Source organism: Oncorhynchus tshawytscha, linkage group LG12 (assembly GCF_018296145.1).
Source record: "Oncorhynchus tshawytscha isolate Ot180627B linkage group LG12, Otsh_v2.0, whole genome shotgun sequence".
NCBI classification, from domain to species: domain Eukaryota; kingdom Metazoa; phylum Chordata; class Actinopteri; order Salmoniformes; family Salmonidae; genus Oncorhynchus; species Oncorhynchus tshawytscha.
Window position 1 is genome coordinate 11,020,458 of NC_056440.1, and position 20,434 is coordinate 11,040,891.

A 20,434-nucleotide genomic window follows, 5' to 3' on the forward strand; every position below is an offset into this window, starting at 1 on the left:
TGTGTGTGTGTGTGTGTGTGTGTGTGCATGTCTGCGGATGTGAAAGCTAAAAGTGAACAGATTACACACACATTGTGCACAGGACGCAGCAGTTGGACCTCATGCTGAGTGTCAGTACTTACCTGTTGTTAGCATAGCCCTCCTCTTCCTTTCTGTCCTGTGTCCAGACGCTAGCCATCCTGCTTTCCTCTCCCTGCTATAGGCTGTGGTTTCTGTCCTGTGTCCAGATGCTAGCCATCCTGCTTTCCTCTCCCTGCTGTAGGCTGTGGTTTCTGTCCTGTGTCCAGACGCTAGCCATCCTGCTTTCCTCTCCCTGCTATAGGCTGTGGTTTCTGTCCTGTGTCCAGATGCTAGCCATCCTGCTTTCCTCTCCCTGCTATAGGCTGTGGTTTCTGTCCTGTGTCCAGACGTTAGCCATCCTGCTTTCCTCTCCCTGCTATAGGCTGTGGTTTCTGTCCTGTGTCCAGACGTTAGCCATCCTGCTTTCCTCTCCCTGCTGTAGGCTGTGGTTTCTGTCCTGTGTCCAGACGGTAGCCATCCTGCTTTCCTCTCCCTGCTGTAGGCTGTGGTTTCTGTCCACTCGGGGTGGATTGTTCCCTCTTTCTCGTGCTCAGAGCATCATCTCAACATGGGACTCCATTGAGCATTTCGCTACGCTCGCAATAACATCTGCTAACCATGTGTATGTGACCAATAAAATTTGATTTGATTTGAGCATAGAGGCTGGGCTGAACACTGTATGTCTGGCTTCAAGCCAGCGGCTGTGTTCCATGTAGCATCAAATCAAATCAAATCAAATCAAATCAAATTTTATTTGTCACATACACATGGTTAGCAGATGTTAATGCGAGTGTAGCGAAATGCTTGTGCTTCTAGTTCCGACAATGCAGTAATAACGAGCAAGTAATCTAACTAACAATTCCAAAAAAAAAACTACTGTCTTATACACAGTGTAAGGGGATAAAGAATATGTACATAAGGATATATGAATGAGTGATGGTACAGAGCAGCATAGGCAAGATACAGTAGATGATATCGAGTACAGTATATACATATGAGATAAGTATGTAAACCAAGTGGCATAGTTAAAGTGGCTAGTGATACATGTATTACATAAGGATGCAGTCGATGATATAGAGTACAGTATCAACGTATGCATATGAGATGAACAATGTAGGGTAAGTAACATTATATAAGGTAGCATTGTTTAAAGTGGCTAGTGATATATTTACATAATTTCCCATCGATTCCCATGATTAAAGTGGCTGGAGTAGAGTCAGTGTCATTGACAGTGTGTTGGCAGTAGCCACTCAATGTTAGTGGTGGCTGTTTAACAGTCTGATGGCCTTGAGATAGAAGCTGTTTTTCAGTCTCTCGGTCCCAGATTTGATGCACCTGTACTGACCTCGCCTTCTGGATGACAGCGGGGTGAACAGGCAGTGGCTCGGGTGGTTGATGTCCTTGATGATCTTTATGGCCTTCCTGTAGCATCGGGTGGTGTAGGTGTCCTGGAGGGCAGGTAGTTTGCCCCCGGTGATGCGTTGTGCAGACCTCACTACCCTCTGGAGAGCCTTACGGTTGAGGGCGGTGCAGTTGCCATACCAGGCGGTGATACAGCCCGCCAGGATGCTCTCGATTGTGCATCTGTAGAAGTTTGTGAGTGCTTTTGGTGACAAGCCGAATTTCTTCAGCCTCCTGAGGTTGAAGAGGCGCTGCTGCGCCTTCCTCACGATGCTGTCTGTGTGAGTGGACCAATTCAGTTTGTCTGTGATGTGTATGCCGAGGAACTTAAAACTTGCTACCCTCTCCACTACTGTTCCATCGATGTGGATGGGGGTGTTCCCTCTGCTGTTTCCTGTCCACAATCATCTCCTTAGTTTTGTTGACGTTGAGTGTGAGGTTATTTTCCTGACACCACACTCCGAGGGCCCTCACCTCCTCCCTGTAGGCCGTTTCGTTGTTGGTAATCAAGCCTACCACTGTTGTGTCGTCCGCAAACTTGATGATTGAGTTGGAGGCGTGCATGGCCACGCAGTCGTGGGTGAACAGGGAGTACAGGAGGGGCTCAGAACGCACCCTTGTGGGGCCCCAGTGTTGAGGATCAGCGGGGAGGAGATGTTGTTGCCTACCCTCACCACCTGGGGGCGGCCCGTCAGGAAGTCCAGTACCCAGTTGCACAGGGCGGGGTCGAGACCCAGGGACTCGAGCTTGATGACGAGCTTGGAGGGTACTATGGTGTTGAATGCCGAGCTGTAGTCGATGAACAGCATTCTCACATAGGTATTCCTCTTGTCCAGATGGGTTAGGGCAGTGTGCAGTGTGGTTGAGATTGCATCGTCTGTGGACCTATTTGGGCGGTAAGCAAATTGGAGTGGGTCAAGGGTGTCAGGTAGGGTGGAGGTGATATGGTCCTGACTAGTCTCTCAAAGCACTTCATGATGACGGATGTGAGTGCTACGGGGCGGTAGTCGTTTAGCTCAGTTACCTTAGCTTTCTTGGGAACAGGAACAATGGTGGCCCTCTTGAAGCATGTGGGAACAGCAGACTGGTATAGGGATTGGTTGAATATGTCCGTAAACACACCGGCCAGCTGGTCTGCGCATGCTCTGAGGCGCGGCTGGGGATGCAGTCTGGGCCTGCAGCCTTGCGAGGGTTAACACGTTTAAATGTCTTACTCACTTCGGCTGCAGTGAAGGAGAGACCGCATGATTCCGTTGCAGGCCGTGTCAGTGGCACTGTATTGTCCTCAAAGTGGCCAAAAAGTTATTTAGTCTGCCTGGGAGCAAGACATCCTGGTCCGAGACTGGGCTGGGTTTCTTCCTGTAGTCCGTGATTGACTGTAGACCCTGCCACATACCTCTTGTGTCTGAGCCGTTGAATTGAGATTCTACTTTGTCTCTGTACTGGCGCTTAGCTTGTTTGATAGCCTTGCGGAGGGAATAGCTGCACTGTTTGTATTCAGTCATGTTACCAGACACCTTGCCCTGATTAAAAGCAGTGGTTCGTGCCTTCAGTTTCACACGAATGCTGCCATCAATCCACGGTTTCTGGTTAGGGAATGTTTTAATCGTTGCTATGGGAACGACATCTTCAACGCACGTTCTAATGAACTCGCACACCGTATCAGCGTATTCGGTTGTTGTCTGACGCAACAAACATCTCCCAGTCCACGTGATGGAAGCAGTCTTGGAGTGTGGAGTCAGCTTGGTCGGACCAGCGTTGGACAGACCTCAGCGTGGGAGCTTCTTGTTTTAGTTTCTGTCTGTAGGCAGGGATCAACAAAATGGAGTCGTGGTCAGCTTTTCCGAAAGGGGGCGGGGCAGGGCCTTATATGCGGCCACAGGGCTCTGATCATATGCAGTGTTGAGAATAGCATCAACCACAGGGCTCTGATCATATGCAGTGTTGAGAATAGCATCAACCACAGGGCTCTGATCATATGCAGTGTTGAGAATAGCATCAACCACAGGGCTCTGATCATATGCAGTGTTGAGAATAGCATCAACCACAGGGCTCTGATCATATGCAGTGTTGAGAATAGCATCAACCACAGGGCTCTGATCATATGCAGTGTTGAGAATAGCATCAACCACAGGGCTCTGATCATATGCAGTGTTGAGAATAGGGTGTTATTTGAGATGCGGACTAGCTCTGCGTAAGAGTCAGTGTTTATGACAGACAGACAGGTATTCTGCATGACAGACAGACAGGTCTTCTGCATGACAGACAGACAGGTCTTCTGCATGACAGACAGACAGGTGGCGGTGTAGAGTTTCTGACATGGACGTGATGATGCCTTTCCTGTTTTGTTTATGTTAAAACAAACTTTATGTAAGTAGCTTCAGGGCTTTTTCTCAAGCGTTACAGAATCCGCTATATAAATATAAAGGTCATTTCCGATTGAGCCGACATATGCAGTGTTCACCGTGAATGTAGTCTCCGTTAAAGCAGGAACATTTCATTCAAATTTCAATAAGGCGGTAAAGTTGAACTTCCACAATGTGGATTGAATAAGAGCCCCTGGAATCTACTTACTGTCACGACTTCCGTCGAAGTCGGCTCCTCTCCTTGTTCGGGCGGCGGTCGGCGGTCGACGTCACCGGCTTTCTAGCCACCGCCGATCCATTGTTCATTTATCCATTTGTTTTGTCTTGTTTTACACACCTGGTTTACATTCCCCAATCACACTGCATGTATTTATTCTGTTCCCCCTCATGTCTTTGTGTGATACTTGTTTTGTAACGCGCCAGGAAGGCGTCCGTTCTTTTCGTGTATTTTCACGAAGCTTGTTTGAATTGTTAAACATTGATGTTTTGTGACTGTTTTTGCTTTACACGTTGCTTTGTTGGCTGGAGGTTTTTGATGCAGCTGCGTCCGTCTGTAATCTTTCTCCTGTAATAAAGTGTGTGCCTGTTCACAACTCTCTGCTCTCCTGCACCTGACTTCACCTCCAGCACACGCCTGACAGAATATCACACCACCATGGAGTCAGCAGGAGCAGGTACCCCGGTGGAGGAGCTCGTCCAGGAACACGCGGCAATGATACGACATCTCGGTGCCATGATGGATCGCGTTGTCCAGACCATGGACCGCTGGGAGAGACAGGCGGTCTCTCCAGCACCTCGACCAGCGCAACCGGGGTTACCTCTACCTGTCCCGCCCGGAGCCAGTCTCAGTGGGACGAGTCTCTCCCTTCCCAGGGAGCATGATGGGACAGTAGCACGGTGCCAGGGGTTCCTCTTACAACTGGACCTGTACCTGGCCACCCAGCTCCCTCAGGAAGGGAGAGATGGTCCGCCCTCGACTCATGCCTCTCGGGCTGTGTCTGGCACAGTTCCCAGCGAGAAGGTTTTCTCCACGGCAGGGGACATAGTGACTGCAAAGAGGTCTCCCCTCTCCCCAAACAATGTAGACATCCTCATCTTTTAGAAAAATAATTTGAAGTTATAAGCTCAGGTCTGCTTTGCTTTCTTTCTTAACTTTTGTTTGATGACGTGGACACGGGCTATTTATTCATTCACTGTTGTTCAAAGGAAGAAGGAATCATGCCTCATATTAAACTTTAATTTAACAATTGAGTATTGAATATTTTATTTAAAGATTTTATTTCAACAGTTCCTTGCTTTAAGTAATAATGGAAAGCGAAGTTGTATTTGTCTCCCTTTTTTTTGTCGCTGATCTGAAAAATTATCCGATCCGTGACTCAAAACTGTGATCCGATCCGAACCGTGACTCAAATCTGTGATCCGATCCGAACCGCAACTCAAAACTGTGATCCGATCCGTGACTCAAAACTGTGATCCGAACCGCGACTCAAAACTGTGATCCGATCCGTGACTCAAAACTGTGGTCCGATCCGAACCGTGACTCAAAACTGTGATCCGATCCGAACCGCGACTCAAAACTGTGATCCGATCCGTGACTCAAAACTGTGATCCGATCCAATCCGTGACTCAAAACTGTGATCCGATCCGTGACTCAAAACTGTGATCCAATCCGTGACTCAAAACTGTGATCCGATCCGTGACTCAAAACTGTGATCCGATCCGTGACTCAAAACTGTGATCCGATCCGAACCGTGACTTTTGTGATCCTTTGCACCACTACTATCTAGTAGCATTACTATCTAGTAGCATTACTATCTAGTAGCACTATTATCTAGTAGCACTATTATCTAGTAGCATTATTATCTAGTAGCATTATTATCTAGTAGCATAACTATTATTCTTTATTCTCCATAGAAACCCATGAACATAGTGAGAAAGAGTAGATTGTAGCTATATATTATATTGTGTCAAGATTTATGGAGTTCTGAAGTATTGTGATGGCTTGTGTCTCTTCAAAGGGACAATACCACACTTCTGTTCTACTGAGACAAATTAGTTTGTAGAAGATGTAAATGACTCCATCCTTTATCCTTCCTCTCAACTTAAAGAGAGGGAGCTGAGCTTGCCTGTAGTGGGAGCTGAGAGGGAGCTGAGCTTGCATGTAGAGGGAGCTGAGCTTGCCTGTAGTGGGAGCTGAGAGGGAGCTGAGCTTGCCTGTAGAGGGAGCTGAGCTTGCCTGTAGAGGGAGCTGAGAAGGAGCTTGAGCTTGCCTGTAGTGGGAGCTGAGCTTGCCTGTAGAGGGAGCTGAGGGAGCTTGCTTGCCTGTAGAGCTGGAGCTGAGCTTGCCTGTAGAGGGAGCTGAGCTTGCCTGTAGTGGGAGCTGCCTGTAGAGGGAGCTGAGCTTGCCTGTAGTGGGAGCTGAGAGGGAGCTGAGCTTGCCTGTAGAGGGAGCTGAGAGGGAGCTGAGCTTGCCTGTAGAGGGAGCTGAGAGGGAGCTGAGCTTGCCTGTAGTGGGAGCTGAGAGGGAGCTGAGCTTGCCTGTAGAGGGAGCTGAGAGGGAGCTGAGCTTGCCTGTAGTGGGAGCTGAGAGGGAGCTGAGCTTGCCTGTAGAGGGAGCTGAGAGGGAGCTTGCCTGTAGAGGGAGCTGAGAGGGAGCTGAGCTTGCCTGTAGAGGGAGCTGAGAGGGAGCTGAGCTTGCCTGTAGAGGGAGCTCAGAGGGAGCTGAGCTTGCCTGTAGGTACATTTTTGTTGTTGTCAGGCAGGCAAGTCCCTACACTGTAGCGCCTGCCCAAATTGAGATTATTTAGCAGGGATCTCTTTCTTCTTAAACGTCTTACCAAGAAATATGAATTATTAATGCTAATAGCTAACATCAAAGCGGCTGAATTAAATGGGCTACAGCCAGAGCTCGGCAATGGAGAGATAGACCTGTGTGAGAGATAAAACTGTGTGAGAGGGAAATTGTGTGAAAGAGAAATTTAGAAGTTTAACCGCAGTTGGAAACTGAAAAGTGTTGGATTTTATAAAGTAAATTAGACAAGACTGTTTACCAAAAGAAAGGACAATCCAAGGAGTTGAATTGAACTCCATTAGAATAAATTCCTTTGGCTGTGTATATTGCATATGAAGCAGCATTCCAGGAGAGGGAGAGAGGGAGAGAGAGAGAGAGAGAGAGGGGAGGGAGAGAGAGGGAGAGAGAGAGAGAGGGAGAGAGAGTGGGAGAGAGAGAGAGACAGAGAGAGAGAGGGAAAGAGAGGGAGGGAGAGAGGGGAAGAGAGGGAGAGAGAGGGGAGAGAGGGGGAGGAGGGAGAGAGAGAGAGACTGTATATAAACATAATATGACATTTGTAATGTCTTTATTCTTTTGGAACGTCTGTATGCGTAATGTTTACTGTTCATTTTTACTGTTTATTTAACTTTTGTATATTATCTACCTCACTTGCTTTGGCAATGTTGACATATGTTTCCCATGACAATAAAGCCTCTTGAATTGAATTGGATTGTGAGATCCATCCTGGTTCTAGGGAACACAAGTCCCAACTAAGGGTTCCCCGTTGTCTTCCACGTTGGTTTCTGAAAGCTCTCATCTTTGGGATATAACATCAATCGTACGGACAGTATAAGTGTAGAGACCCAATCTGGAGCCGCGAGCCACGCCCTTCTGCCCTGGACTGTATATGCACATTCATGTCTATATTCAGCTTAAATACAGGACACAATATAATCACACTGCATAGCCCAGGCTTTCTCTCTCTCTATCTCTCTCACGCAAACACACACACACACGGGTAGACCTAGAGGGTAAACGACGTGTCCAAATACTCATTTTAAAGACTTCTCAAATTCTCTTCCTTTTTCCTTTTGGAGTGTAGCTAAATGCTACCACACATTGTTCAATGCTACCACACATTGCTCTGTTCTACCACACATTGCTCTGTTCTACCACACATTGCTCTGTTCTACCACACATTGCTCTGTTCTACCACACATTGCTCTGTTCTACCACACATTGCTCTGTTCTACCACACATTGCTCTGTTCTACCACACATTGCTCTGTTCTACCACACATTGTTCTACCACACATTGCTCTGTTCTACCACACATTGCTCTGTTCTACCACACATTGCTCTGTTCTACCACACATTGCTCTGTTCTACCACACATTGCTCTGTTCTACCACACATTGCTCTGTTCTACCACACATTGCTCTGTTCTACCACACATTGCTCTGTTCTACCACACATTGCTCTGTTCTACCACACATTGTTCAATGCTACCACACATTGCTCTGTTCTACCACACATTGCTCTGTTCTACCACACATTGTTCAATGCTACCACACATTGCTCTGTTCTACCACACATTGTTCAATGCTACCACACATTGCTCTGTTCTACCACATATTGTTCAATGCTACCACACATTGCTCTGTTCTACCACACATTGTTCAATGCTGCCACACATTGTTCAATGCTACCACACATTGATCTGTTCTACCACACATTGTTCAACGCTACCACACATTGTTCAATGCTACCACACATTGCTCTGTTCTACCACACATTGTGCAATGCTACCACACATTGCTCTGTTCTACCACACATTGTTCAATGCTACCACACATTGCTCTGTTCTACCACACATTGTTCAATGCTACCACACATTGCTCTGTTCTACCACACATTGTTCAATGCTACCACACATTGTTCAATGTTACCACACATTGTTCAATGCTACCATACATTGCTCTGTTCTACCACACATTGTTCAATGCTACCACACATTGTTCAATGCTACCACACATTGCTCTGTTCTACCACACATTGTTCAATGCTACCACACATTGCTCTGTTCTACCACACATTGTTCAATGCTACCACACATTGTTCAATGCTACCACACATTGTTCAATGCTACCACACATTGATCTGCTCTACCACACATTGCTCTGTTCTACCACACATTGTTCAATGCTACCACACATTGCTCTGTTCTACCACACATTGTTCAATGCTACCACACATTGTTCTGTTCTACCACACATTGTTCAATGCTACCACACATTGTTCAATGCTACCACACATTGTTCAATGCTACCACACATTGTTCTGTTCTACCACACATTGTTCAATGCTACCACACATTGTTCAATGCTACCACACATTGCTCTGTTCTACCACACATTGCTCTGTTCTACCACACATTGTTCAATGCTACCACACATTGCTCTGTTCTACCACACATTGTTCAATGCTACCACACATTGTTCAATGCTACCACACATTGTTCAATGCTACCACACATTGATCTGCTCTACCACACATTGTTCAATGCTACCACACATTGTTCAATGCTACCACACATTGATCTGCTCTACCACACATTGATCTGTTCTCCCAAACATTGCTCTGTTCTACCACACATTGTTCAATGCTACCACACATTGTTAAATGCTTCCACACATTGTTCAATGCTACCACACATTGCTCTGTTCTACCACACATTGCTCTGTTCTACCACACATTGTTCAATGCTACCACACATTGCTCTGTTCTACCACACATTGTTCAATGCTACCACACATTGTTCAATGCTACCACACATTGTTCAACGCTACCACACATTGTTCAATGCTATCACACATTGCTCTCTTCTACCACACATTGTTCAATGCTACCACACATTGTTCAATGCTACCACACATTGTTCAATGATACCACACATTGCTATGTTCTACCACACATTGTGCAATGCTACCACACATTGTTCAATGCTGCCACACATTGTTCAATGCTGTCACACATTGCTCTCTTCTACCACACATTGTTCAATGCTACCACACATTGTTCAATGCTACCACACATTGTTCAATGCTATCACACATTGCTCTCTTCTACCACACATTGTTCAATGCTACCACACATTGTTCAATGCTGCCACACATTGTTCAATGATACCACACATTGCTCTGTTCTACCACACATTGTTCAATGCTACCACACATTGTTCAATGCTACCACACATTGTTCAATGCTACCACACATTGTTCAATGCTACCACACATTGTTCAATGCTGTCACACATTTCTCTGTTCTACCACACATTGTTCAATGATACCACACATTGCTCTGTTCTACCACACATTGTTCAATGCTACCACACATTGTTCAATGCTACCACACATTGTTCAATGCTACCACACATTGATCTGTTCTACCACACATTGTTCAATGCTACCACACATTGTTCAATGCTACCACACATTGTTCAATGATACCACACATTGCTCTGTTCTACCACACATTGTTCAATGCTACCACACATTGCTCTGTTCTACCACATATTGTTCAATGCTACCATACATTGTTCAATGCTACCACACATTGTTCAATGCTACCACACATTGATCTGTTCTACCACACATTGTTCAATGCTACCACACATTGATCTGTTCTACCACACATTGTTCAATGCTACCACACATTGCTCTATTCTACCACACATTGCTCTGTTCTACCACACATTGTTCAATGCTACCACACATTGCTCTGTTCTACCACATATTGTTCAATGCTACCACACATTGTTCAATGCTACCACACATTGATCTGTTCTACCACACATTGTTCAATGCTACCACACATTGCTCTATTCTACCACACATTGCTCTATTCTACCACACATTGCTCTGTTCTACCACACATTGTTCAATGCTACCACACATTGCTCTGTTCTACCACACATTGCTCTGTTCTACCACACATTGTTCAATGCTACCACACATTGTTCAATGCCACCACACATTGCTCTGTTCTACCACACATTGTTCAATGCTACCACACATTGCTCTGTTCTACCACACATTTCTAAATACTACCTCTGAATTTAGCATGACTTGTTTTGAAAGGACCAACTGTGCTTCCCCTCTCTCTTTCTCTCCCCTCCTCTCTCTCTCTCTCTCTCTCTCTCTCTGTCTCTGTCTCTCTCTTTCTCCCCCTCCCCTCTCTCTCTCTCTCTCTCTCTCTCTCTCTCTCTCTCTCTCTCTCTCTCTCTCTCTGTCTCTCTCTCTCTCTTTCTTTCTCTCTCTCACTCTAAAGTGCCTGTAGACACAAGCTCAGCTCAGAAACTTTTCAGCCACTGGACATCAGAGCCACAGCCCTGTGCTCTGTCACGTTGATCTGATGTCCCTCCCCTAGCTGGCTGATTGGATGTTATCTGGCACGGAGCCGACAGGGCTCCATGATAATACCAGGATGTGATCCTGACTGCTCTTTTAGTTGAGACTTCAAAACGCTGCTAAACAGGGCACCATGAATCAACCGTACTCAGACAGAATGAATTTGGAACGGTCAGTTGGGGAAGCCATTTTGGATTGAGTGAAGAGATATTCTCGGTTCTGCTGATTCCAACGTTTGTCTTATTCTCTTGCCTCAAGCAGAAACACCATCCAAAGACTACGTCTGTAGCAGTTACACGACTCATCATGTTGAAGGATCTCTGAGGATCTTTCTGCTAGTTGGTGTTGGAATAACAACCACTGACATTGAAATGCAGCTTTCATAAATGTCTGCCACCAAATGTAATGGTACTTGTCATCATGTGAAATCATTTGAATGTATGTGTGGTGTGTAGTCTATATAGAGTAAAACACTGTCATACTGTTCGGTGTAATATGAATCAGATGTAGCTTTAAGGGTGGTCTCAATGGTCCCCTATTGCCTTTATATTTCTACTTTTGACCCTATGGGCCCTGATGAAAAGTAGAGCACTTTATAGGGAAAGGGCTGTCGTTTGAGACACAGGTCTTTCTCTGGTGACATCATGTATAAAGAGAGTTGAGGGACAGACCACTTGTGCTCATCCTTCCAATGTTATCATCGAGTTGTTGACCTCTCCATGGACTGTGGGCCGACTTTCTCGATCCCTCTCTCTGTTTGTCTCTATCTCTCACCCTCTCTCTCTGTCCCTCTCTCTCTGTCTCTCAATCTCGCTCTCTCTCTGTTTGTCTCTCTCTGTCTCTCTGTCTATATATCTCTATTTCTCTCTGTCTCCATAACCCTCTCTCTCCCTCTCTTTCTCTGTTCCTCTCTCTCTCTGTGTCTCTCAATCTCCCTCTCTCTCTCTTTCTCTGTTCCTCTCTCTCTGTGTCTCTCAATCTCTCTCTCTCTCTCCCTCTATCCCTCTCTCTCTCTTTCTCTCTCTCTCTCTCTCTCTCTCTCTATGTCTCTCTCTATGTCTCTCTCTGTCTCTCTCTCTCTGTCTCTCTCTATGTCTCTCTCTCTATCTATGTCTCTCTCTCTATGTCTCTCTCTCTCTCTCTCTCTCTGTCTCTCTCTATGTCTCTCTCTCTCTATGTCTCTCTCTCTCTGTCTCTCTCTCTCTGTCTCTCTCTCTCTCTCTGTCTCTCTCTCTCTCTCTCTCTCTCTCTCTCTCTCTCTCTCTCTCTCTCTCTCTCTCTCTCTCTCTCTCTCTCTCTCTCTCTCTCTCTCTCTATGTCTCTCTATCTCTCTCCCTCTCTCTCTCTCTTTCTCTGTTCCTCTCTCTCTCTGTGTCTCTCTCTCTCTCTCTCTCTCTCTCTCTCTCTGTCTCTCTCTATGTCTCTCTCTCTCTCTCTCTATGTCTCTCTCTCTCTCTCTCTATGTCTCTCTATGTCTCTCTCTCTCTATCTATGTCTCTCTCTCTATCTATGTCTCTCTCTCTATCTATGTCTCTCTCTCTCTCTCTGTCTCTCTCTATATCTCTCTCTCTCTCTATGTCGCTCTCTATGTCTCTCTCTCTCTGTCTCTCTCTCTATCTATGTCTCTCTCTCTCTCTCTCTCTATGTCTCTCTCTCTCTCTCTCTCTCTCTCTCTCTCTCTCTCTCTCTCTCTCTATGTCTCTCCTCTCTCTGCTGCTGGGCCTAGCTGTCTGCTGGATTCAGGCCATTCAAAGTCACACAACCCCCTCTGGTGGCTGGGAGTGAGAGTGAGGTTTTGGGGATACATTTAAAACTGGTTAAATGTATTGCTTTACCACCGAGTTAGCCTTAACCTTATTAAAACGAAAACTAACTCTTGTTGACCTTATCTCACTACTGCAAAGTTATTGTTTCAAGATTGGCTTCAAGTGAACTAAGGTGGAGTTGATATATAGGACCAGTCATACGTTTGGACACCTACTCATTTAAGGGTTTTTCTTTCTACATTGTAGAATAATAGTGAAGACATCAAAACTATGAAATAACACACATGGAATCATGTAGTAAACAAAAAAGTGTTCAACAAATGAAAATATATTTTATATTTGAGATTCTTCAAATACCCACCATTTGCCTTGATGACAGCTTTGTACACTCTTGGCATTCTCTCAACCAGCTTCATGAGGTAGTCACCTGGAATGCATTTAAATTAACAGGTGTGCCTTGTTAAAAGTGAATTTGTAGAATTTCTTTCCTTCTCAATGCGTATGAGCCAATCACTTGTGTTGTTTCAAGGTAGGGGTGGTATACAGAAGATAGCCCTATTTGGTAAAAGTCAATATCATAGCAAGAACAGCTCAAATAAGCAAAGAGAAATGACACTCCATCATTACTTTAAGACATGAAGGTCAGTCAATCTGGAAAATTTCAAGAACTTTGAAAGTGTCTTCAAGTGCAGTCGCAAAAACCATCAAGCGCTATGATGAAACTGGCTCTCACAGGAAAGGAAGACACAGAGTTACCTATGCTGCAGAGGATGAGTTCATTAGAGTTACCAGCCTCAGAAATTGCGACCCAAATAAATTCTTCACAGAGTTCAAGTAAAAGACACATCTCAACATCAACTGTTCAGAGGAGACTGTGTGAATCAGGCCTTCATGGTCGAATTGCTGCAAATAAACCACAACTAAAGGACACCGATAAGAAGAAGAGACTTGCTTGGTCCAAGAAACACGAGCAATGGACACCAGTTGACATCTGTCTTTTGGTCTGATGAGTACTTATTTGAGATTTTTGGTTCCAACCGCTATATCTTTGTAAAATGCAAAGTTAGTGAACGGATGATCTCTGCATATGTGTGGTTCCCACCGTGAAGCATGGAGGAGGAGGTGTGGGGGTGCTTTGCTAGTGACACTGTCTGATTTATTTAGAATTCAAGGCACACTTAACCAGCATGGCTACCACAGCATTCTGCAGCAATACGTCATCCCATCTGGTTTGTGTGTGGGGTGCTTTGTTGGTGACATTGTCCTGTTGTTTTTCAACAGGACAATGACCCAACACACCTCCAGGCTGTGTAACGGCTATTTGACCAAGAAGGAGAGTGATGGAGTGCTGCATCAGATGACCTGGTCTCCACAATCACCCAACCTCTACCCAATTGAGATGGTTAGGGATGAGTTGGACCGCAGAGTGAAGGATAAGCAGCCAACAAGTGCTCAGCATATGTGGGAACTCCTTCAAGACTGTTGGAAAAGCATTCCAGGTGAAGTTGGTTGAGAGAATGCCAAGAGTGTACAAAGCTGTCAATAAGTCAAAGGGTGGCTACTTTGAAGAATATTACATTTTTTACACTTTTTTTGGTTACTACATGTTTCATGTGTGTTATTTCATAGTTTCGCTATCTTTACTTTCATTCTACATTGAAGAAAATAGTAAAACATAAAGAAAAGCCCTTGAATGAGGTGTGTCCAAACTTTGGACTGGTAAATTATGTTCAAACTACTGGTCTCCGTGTGTCTCTAATGGATGTTCTTCTCTCTGGCTGCGTTTAGACAGGCAGCCCAATTCTGATCTTTTTTTCACTAATTGGGCTATTGACCAATCAGATCTGAAAAAGATTGAATGTGAAAATATCTGAGGTGATTACTCAAAAGACTAATTGATGGAAAATATTTTTGAGCCCAAAACTTAGACTAAGAGTCTAATGGTTGTTCTCTCTGTGGCTGTTGTTCTCTCTGTGTCTCTAATGTCTGTTGTTCTCTGTGTCTCTAATGGCTGTTGTTCTCTGTGTCTCTAATGGCTGTTGTTCTCTGTGTGTATCTAATGGCTGTTGTTCTCTGTGTGTATCTAATGGCTGTCGTTTTCTTTGTGTCTCTATTGGCTGTTACTCTCTGTGTCTCTAATGGCTGCTACTCTCTGTGTCACTAATTGCTGTTACTCTCTCTGTCTCTGTAATGGCTGTTGTTCTCTGTGTCTCTAATGGCTGTTGTTCTCTTTGTGTCTCTAATGTCTGCTGTTCTCTCTGTCTCTCTTTTGGCTGTTCTCTCTGTCACTAATTGCTGTTGTTCTCTCTGTGTCTCTAATGGCTGTTGTTCTCTGTGTCTCTAATGGCTGTTGTTCTCTCTGTGTCTCTAATGGCTGTTGTTCTCTCTCTGTCTCTAATGGCTGTTGTTCTCTCTCTGTCTCTAATGTCTGTTGTTCTCTGTATCACTAATGGCCGTTGTTCTCCCTGTGTCTCTAATGGCTGTTGTTCTCTCTGTGTCTCTAATGGCTGTTGTTCTCTCTCTGTCTCTAATGGCTGTTGTTCTCTCTGTGTCTCTAATGACTGTTGTTCTCCCTGCAGGCGAAGCGAGCAGTTCAGAGAGGGGCGACGGCTGTCATTTTTGATGTGTCTGAAAACTCTGATGCCATTGATCAGGTCAGTACACACACACAGACACACACAGACACACATGGTTTCCATGTTTCCATTCGCCCATTGGGCACTCACATTCCAAGTCTCCACTCAAGAATGGTGGTGGAATGTATAGCGGCCATTTAACGAGCACCTGAGCAACTCTGCTATTTTGTGTGTTTTTGCACGGTTCTTAACTAAATTTTTACATAGTGTTACCGCCATCGTTTTCTATCAACGAAAAGAGCGTCTGGCCATCAGAACAGTGATCACTACCCTTGATTTGGATGAAGATTTCTACTTCAAGGGTCTGTCAGAGCAGGACATACTGCTCACCTCGGACCAGGCCCTCCCTCCCCGACACTCTGAAGAGAAAGAGATGGCGATAGAGGACTACATACGGGCACCCTGATGAAACTGCGACTGTAAATAAACCGTCTCTTCCCGATGTTCTATTAGCGAATGAACAACCACCAGAGAACAAACTGGGCGAGCTCCGTTCAAGACTATCCTGAAGAACTGTAATATGTTTCTAGGAAACTTGGCTGAACAAGGCCATGGATAATATTCACGTAGCTTGTCTTTCTATGCATCGGCATGACAGAACGGCAGCGTCGGGTCAAGAGGGTTGGTGTGTTTCATTGTTAACAACAGCAGCAATCTCTAATATTAATGAAGTCTGGAGATTCTGCTCACCTGATTTAGAGTGTCTCATGATAAGCTGTAGACCACACTATTTACAAATAGAGTTTTCATCTATAGTTTTCGTAGCCTTCTATTTACCGCCACAAATCGGTGCTGGCACTAAGACCGCACTCAACCAGCTGTATGAGGCCATAAGCAAACAAGAAAACGCTCATCCAGAGGAGGCACTTCTAGTGGCCGGTAATTTCAATGCAGGAAAACTGAAATCCATCTTACCTCATTTCTACCAGCATGTCACCTGTGCAACTAGAGCCGAAAAAACTCTAGATCACCTTTACCACCAATAAGAAGAAGAGACTTGCTTGGGCCAAGAAACACGAGCAATAGACAATAGACCGGTGGAAATCTGTCTTTTGGTCTGATGAGATTTTTGGTTCAAACCGCCATGTCTTTGTCATACGCAGAGTAAGTGAACGGATGGATGATCTCTGCATATGTGTGGTTCCCACCGTGAAGCATGGAGGAGGAGGTGTGATGGTGTGAGGGTGCTTTGCTGGTGACACTGTCTGTGATTTATTTAGAATTTAAGGCACACTTAACCAGCATGGCTACCACAGCATTCTGCAGCGATACGCCGTCCCATCTGGTTTGCGCTTAGTGGGACTATGATATGTTTTTCAACAGGACAATGACCCATAACACACCTCCAGGCTGTGTAAGGGCTATTTGACCAAGAAGGAGAGTGATGGAGTGCTGCATCAGATGACCTGGCCTCCACAATCACCCGACCTCAACCCAATTGAGATGGTTTGGGATGAGTTGGACTGCAGAGTGATGGAAAAGCAGCCAACAAGTGCTCACCATATGTGGGAACTCCTTCAAGACTGTTGGAAAAGCATTCCTCATGAAGCTGGTTGAGAGATTGCCAAGAGTGTGCAAAGCTGTCATCAAGGCAAAGGGTGGCTAAAATATATTTAGATTTGTTTAACACTTTTTTGTTTACTACATAATTACATGTGTGTTATTTCATAGTTTTGATGTCTTCACTATTATTCTACAATGTAGCAAATAGTCAAATTAAAGAAAAATCGTGAATGAGTAGGTGTGTCCAAACTTTTGACTGGTACCATACACATCCCAAACAGAAGCCATGGATTACATCCGCACTGCGCTAAAGGCCAGAGCTGCCACTTTCTACAGCAATATAACAAAGAGCCCAGAACAAAAAGATATACAAGACATATTACAAATCCTTGAATCAGTAGTCAAAGACTATCAGAATCCTGTGGATACCCCAATTACAGAAGAAGAATTATTGGAAAAACTACGCACTCTCCAACCCAAAAAGGCCTGTGGTGCGGATGCTATTTTAAATGAAATCATCAAATATGCAGACCACAAATTGGCTATACTCAAACTCTTCAACATTTTCCCCACTGCAGGTATTTTCCTCGATATTTGGAACCAGGGATTAATCACACCAATCTATAAAAATGGAGACAAATTTGACCCAAATAATTACAGAGGAATTTGCATTAAAAGCAACTTGGGGAAAATTGTCTGCAGTATTATAAATAGCAGACTACACCATTTCACATGAGCAGAAGCCAGAAGCCAAATTATCGTACAACAGACCACATTTACACCCTCCACACTCTAATTGACCAACAAGTTAACCAAAAACAAAGGCAAAATCTGCTCGTGTTTTGTTGATTTCAAGAAAGCATTTGATTCAATTTGGCATGAAGGTATTTTTTATAAACTAATAGAACGCGGTATTGGAGGGAAAACATATGATGTTATTAAATCAATGTACACTAAAAACAAATGTGCGGTTAAAATTGGCAACAAGCAAACAAACTTCTTCTCTCAGAGATGGGGAGTGAAACAGGGCTGCCCAATAAGTCCAACACTTTTTAACATCTACATGAATGAATTGGCAAAAACATTAGAGGAATCGGAAGCACCTGGTATCACCCTACGCAACACTGAAATCAAGTGTCTGCTGTACGCAGATGACCTGGTGCTGCTGTCTCCCACTAAAGAGGGGTTACAGCAGCACCTAGATCATCTTCACAGGTTCTGTCAGACCTGGGCTCTGACCGTTAACCACAGGTTCTGTCAGACCTGGGCTCTGACCATTAACCACAGATTCTGTCAGACCTGGGCTCTGACCATTAACCACAGGTTCTGTCAGACCTGGGCTCTGACCATTAACCACAGGTTCTGTCAGACCTGGGCTCTGACCATTAACCACAGGTTCTGTCAGACTTGGGCTCTGACCATTAACCTAAAAAAAAACGAATATAATGATATTCCAAAAAAGGTCCGGAAAGAAGGATGACAAATATAAATTCTATTTGGACAGTTCTATTAGAGCACACCAAAAACTACACAAAAACTACACTAAATATCAAAAACACAGGTAGCTTTCACATGGCTGTGAATGAGCTGAGAGACAAAGCAAGAAGAGCATTCTATGCCATTAAAAGGAACATTAAAATCGAAATTCCAATTAGAATCTGGCTCAACATTTTCCAATCGGTTATAGAACCAAAGGCTCTATATGGCTGTGAAGTATGGGGTCCAATCTCTAATAATGAATTCACCAAATGGGACAAACATCCAATTGAAATACGCATGCAGAGTTTTGCCAGACTGTATTGCAAGTGCAAAGAAAAACTCCAAATAACGCATGTAGAGCAGAAATGGACCAATACCCCCTCCTCATTCGAATAGATAAAAGAGACATCACATTTTACAACCATCTAAAAACAAGTGACCCCAAAACTTTCCATTACACAGCTCAACAATGTCAAGAGATGAAACCAGAGAAGAGTCCCCTCAGCCAGCTGGTTCTGAGGCTCAGTTCACCAACCCAAACCAACCCCATAGAGCCTCAGGGCAGCACTCAGAATATCTGGCCCAACCAAGTCATCACAAAACAAAAATAAAAATATATCACCTATTGGAAAGACACCACAAAAAAAATCTAAGTAAACTTCAATGCTATTTGGCTCTAAACAGACAGTACATGGTGGCAGACTATCTGACCACTGTGACTGATAGAAAACTGAGGAAAACATTGACTAGGTACAGACTCAGTGAGCACAGTCTGGCTATAGAGACCAGTCATCACAGACAAGCCTGGCTGCCCAGAGAGGATAGGCTGTACTCACTCTGCTCCAGGGGAGAGGTAAAGACAGAGCTGCATTTCCTATTACACTGTGACAAATACTCAGACCTAAGAGAATATTTCTTTCCCAAAATTATAATTCAATTCAAAGAATTTGAAACAAAAAAAATGAAGAAAAAATCTAATATTTATTGGGTGACAAGCCAAAATGTGCAGTTTTGGCAGCCAAATATGTGTCCTCCTGCCACAACCTGAGGGACAGCCAGTGAAAAGTGCAATGTCATGCAATGTAATGTCGATAATATTTCCCATCTTGTTTTGTTTTGTCTTTCATACCATGTCATGTCTTCATGTCTTCTCAGTCGTGTTGACACTGGTCTACTACCATGTCATGTCTTCTCAGTCGTGTTGACACTGGTCTACTACCATGTCATGTCTTCTCAGTCGTGTTGACACTGGTCTACTACCATGTCTTGTCTTCTCAGTCGTGTTGACACTGGTCTACTACCATGTCTTGTCTTCTCAGTCGTGTTGACACTGGTCTACTACCATGTCATGTCTTCTCAGTCGTGTTGACACTGGTCTACTACCATGTCATGTCTTCTCAGTCGTGTTGACACTGGTCTACTACCAGGTCATGTGTCTTCTCAGTCGTGTTGACACTGGTCTACTACCATGTCATGTCTTCATGTCTTCTCAGTCATGTTGACACTGGTCCACTACCAGGTCATGTGTCTTCTCAGTCATGTTGACACTGGTCCACTACCAGGTCATGTGTCTTCTCAGTCGTGTTGACACTGGTCTACTACCATGTCATGTCTTCATGTCTTCTCAGTCATGTTGACACTGGTCCACTACCAGGTCATGTGTCTTCTCAGTCATGTTGACACTGGTCTACTACCAGGTCATGTGTCTTCTCAGTCGTGTTGACACTGGTCTACTACCATGTCATGTCTTCATGTCTTCTCAGTCATGTTGACACTGGTCCACTACCAGGTCATGTGTCTTCTCAGTCATGTTGACACTGGTCTACTACCATGTCATGTCTTCATGTCTTCTCAGTCGTGTTGACACTGGTCTACTACCATGTCATGTCTTCTCAGTCATGTTGACACTGGTCTACTACCATGTCATGTCTTCTCAGTCATGTTGACACTGGTCCACTACCAGGTCATGTGTCTTCTCAGTCATGTTGACACTGGTCCACTACCAGGTCATGTGTCTTCTCAGTCGTGTTGACACTGGTCTACCA

The 20,434-nt window shown here is 44.6% G+C and overlaps 1 protein-coding gene across 1 annotated transcript in view; it reads left to right on the plus strand.

Moving 5' to 3' along the window:
- Positions 1–20,434, plus strand: part of LOC112263905 (E3 ubiquitin-protein ligase znrf3-like) — a 215,983-nt gene that overhangs the window by 174,344 nt on the left and 21,205 nt on the right. The window contains exon 3 of the mRNA XM_042331336.1: positions 15,351–15,425. Within this exon, the coding sequence (XP_042187270.1) occupies positions 15,351–15,425 (75 nt within the window). The remainder of the gene's footprint in view (positions 1–15,350; positions 15,426–20,434) is intronic.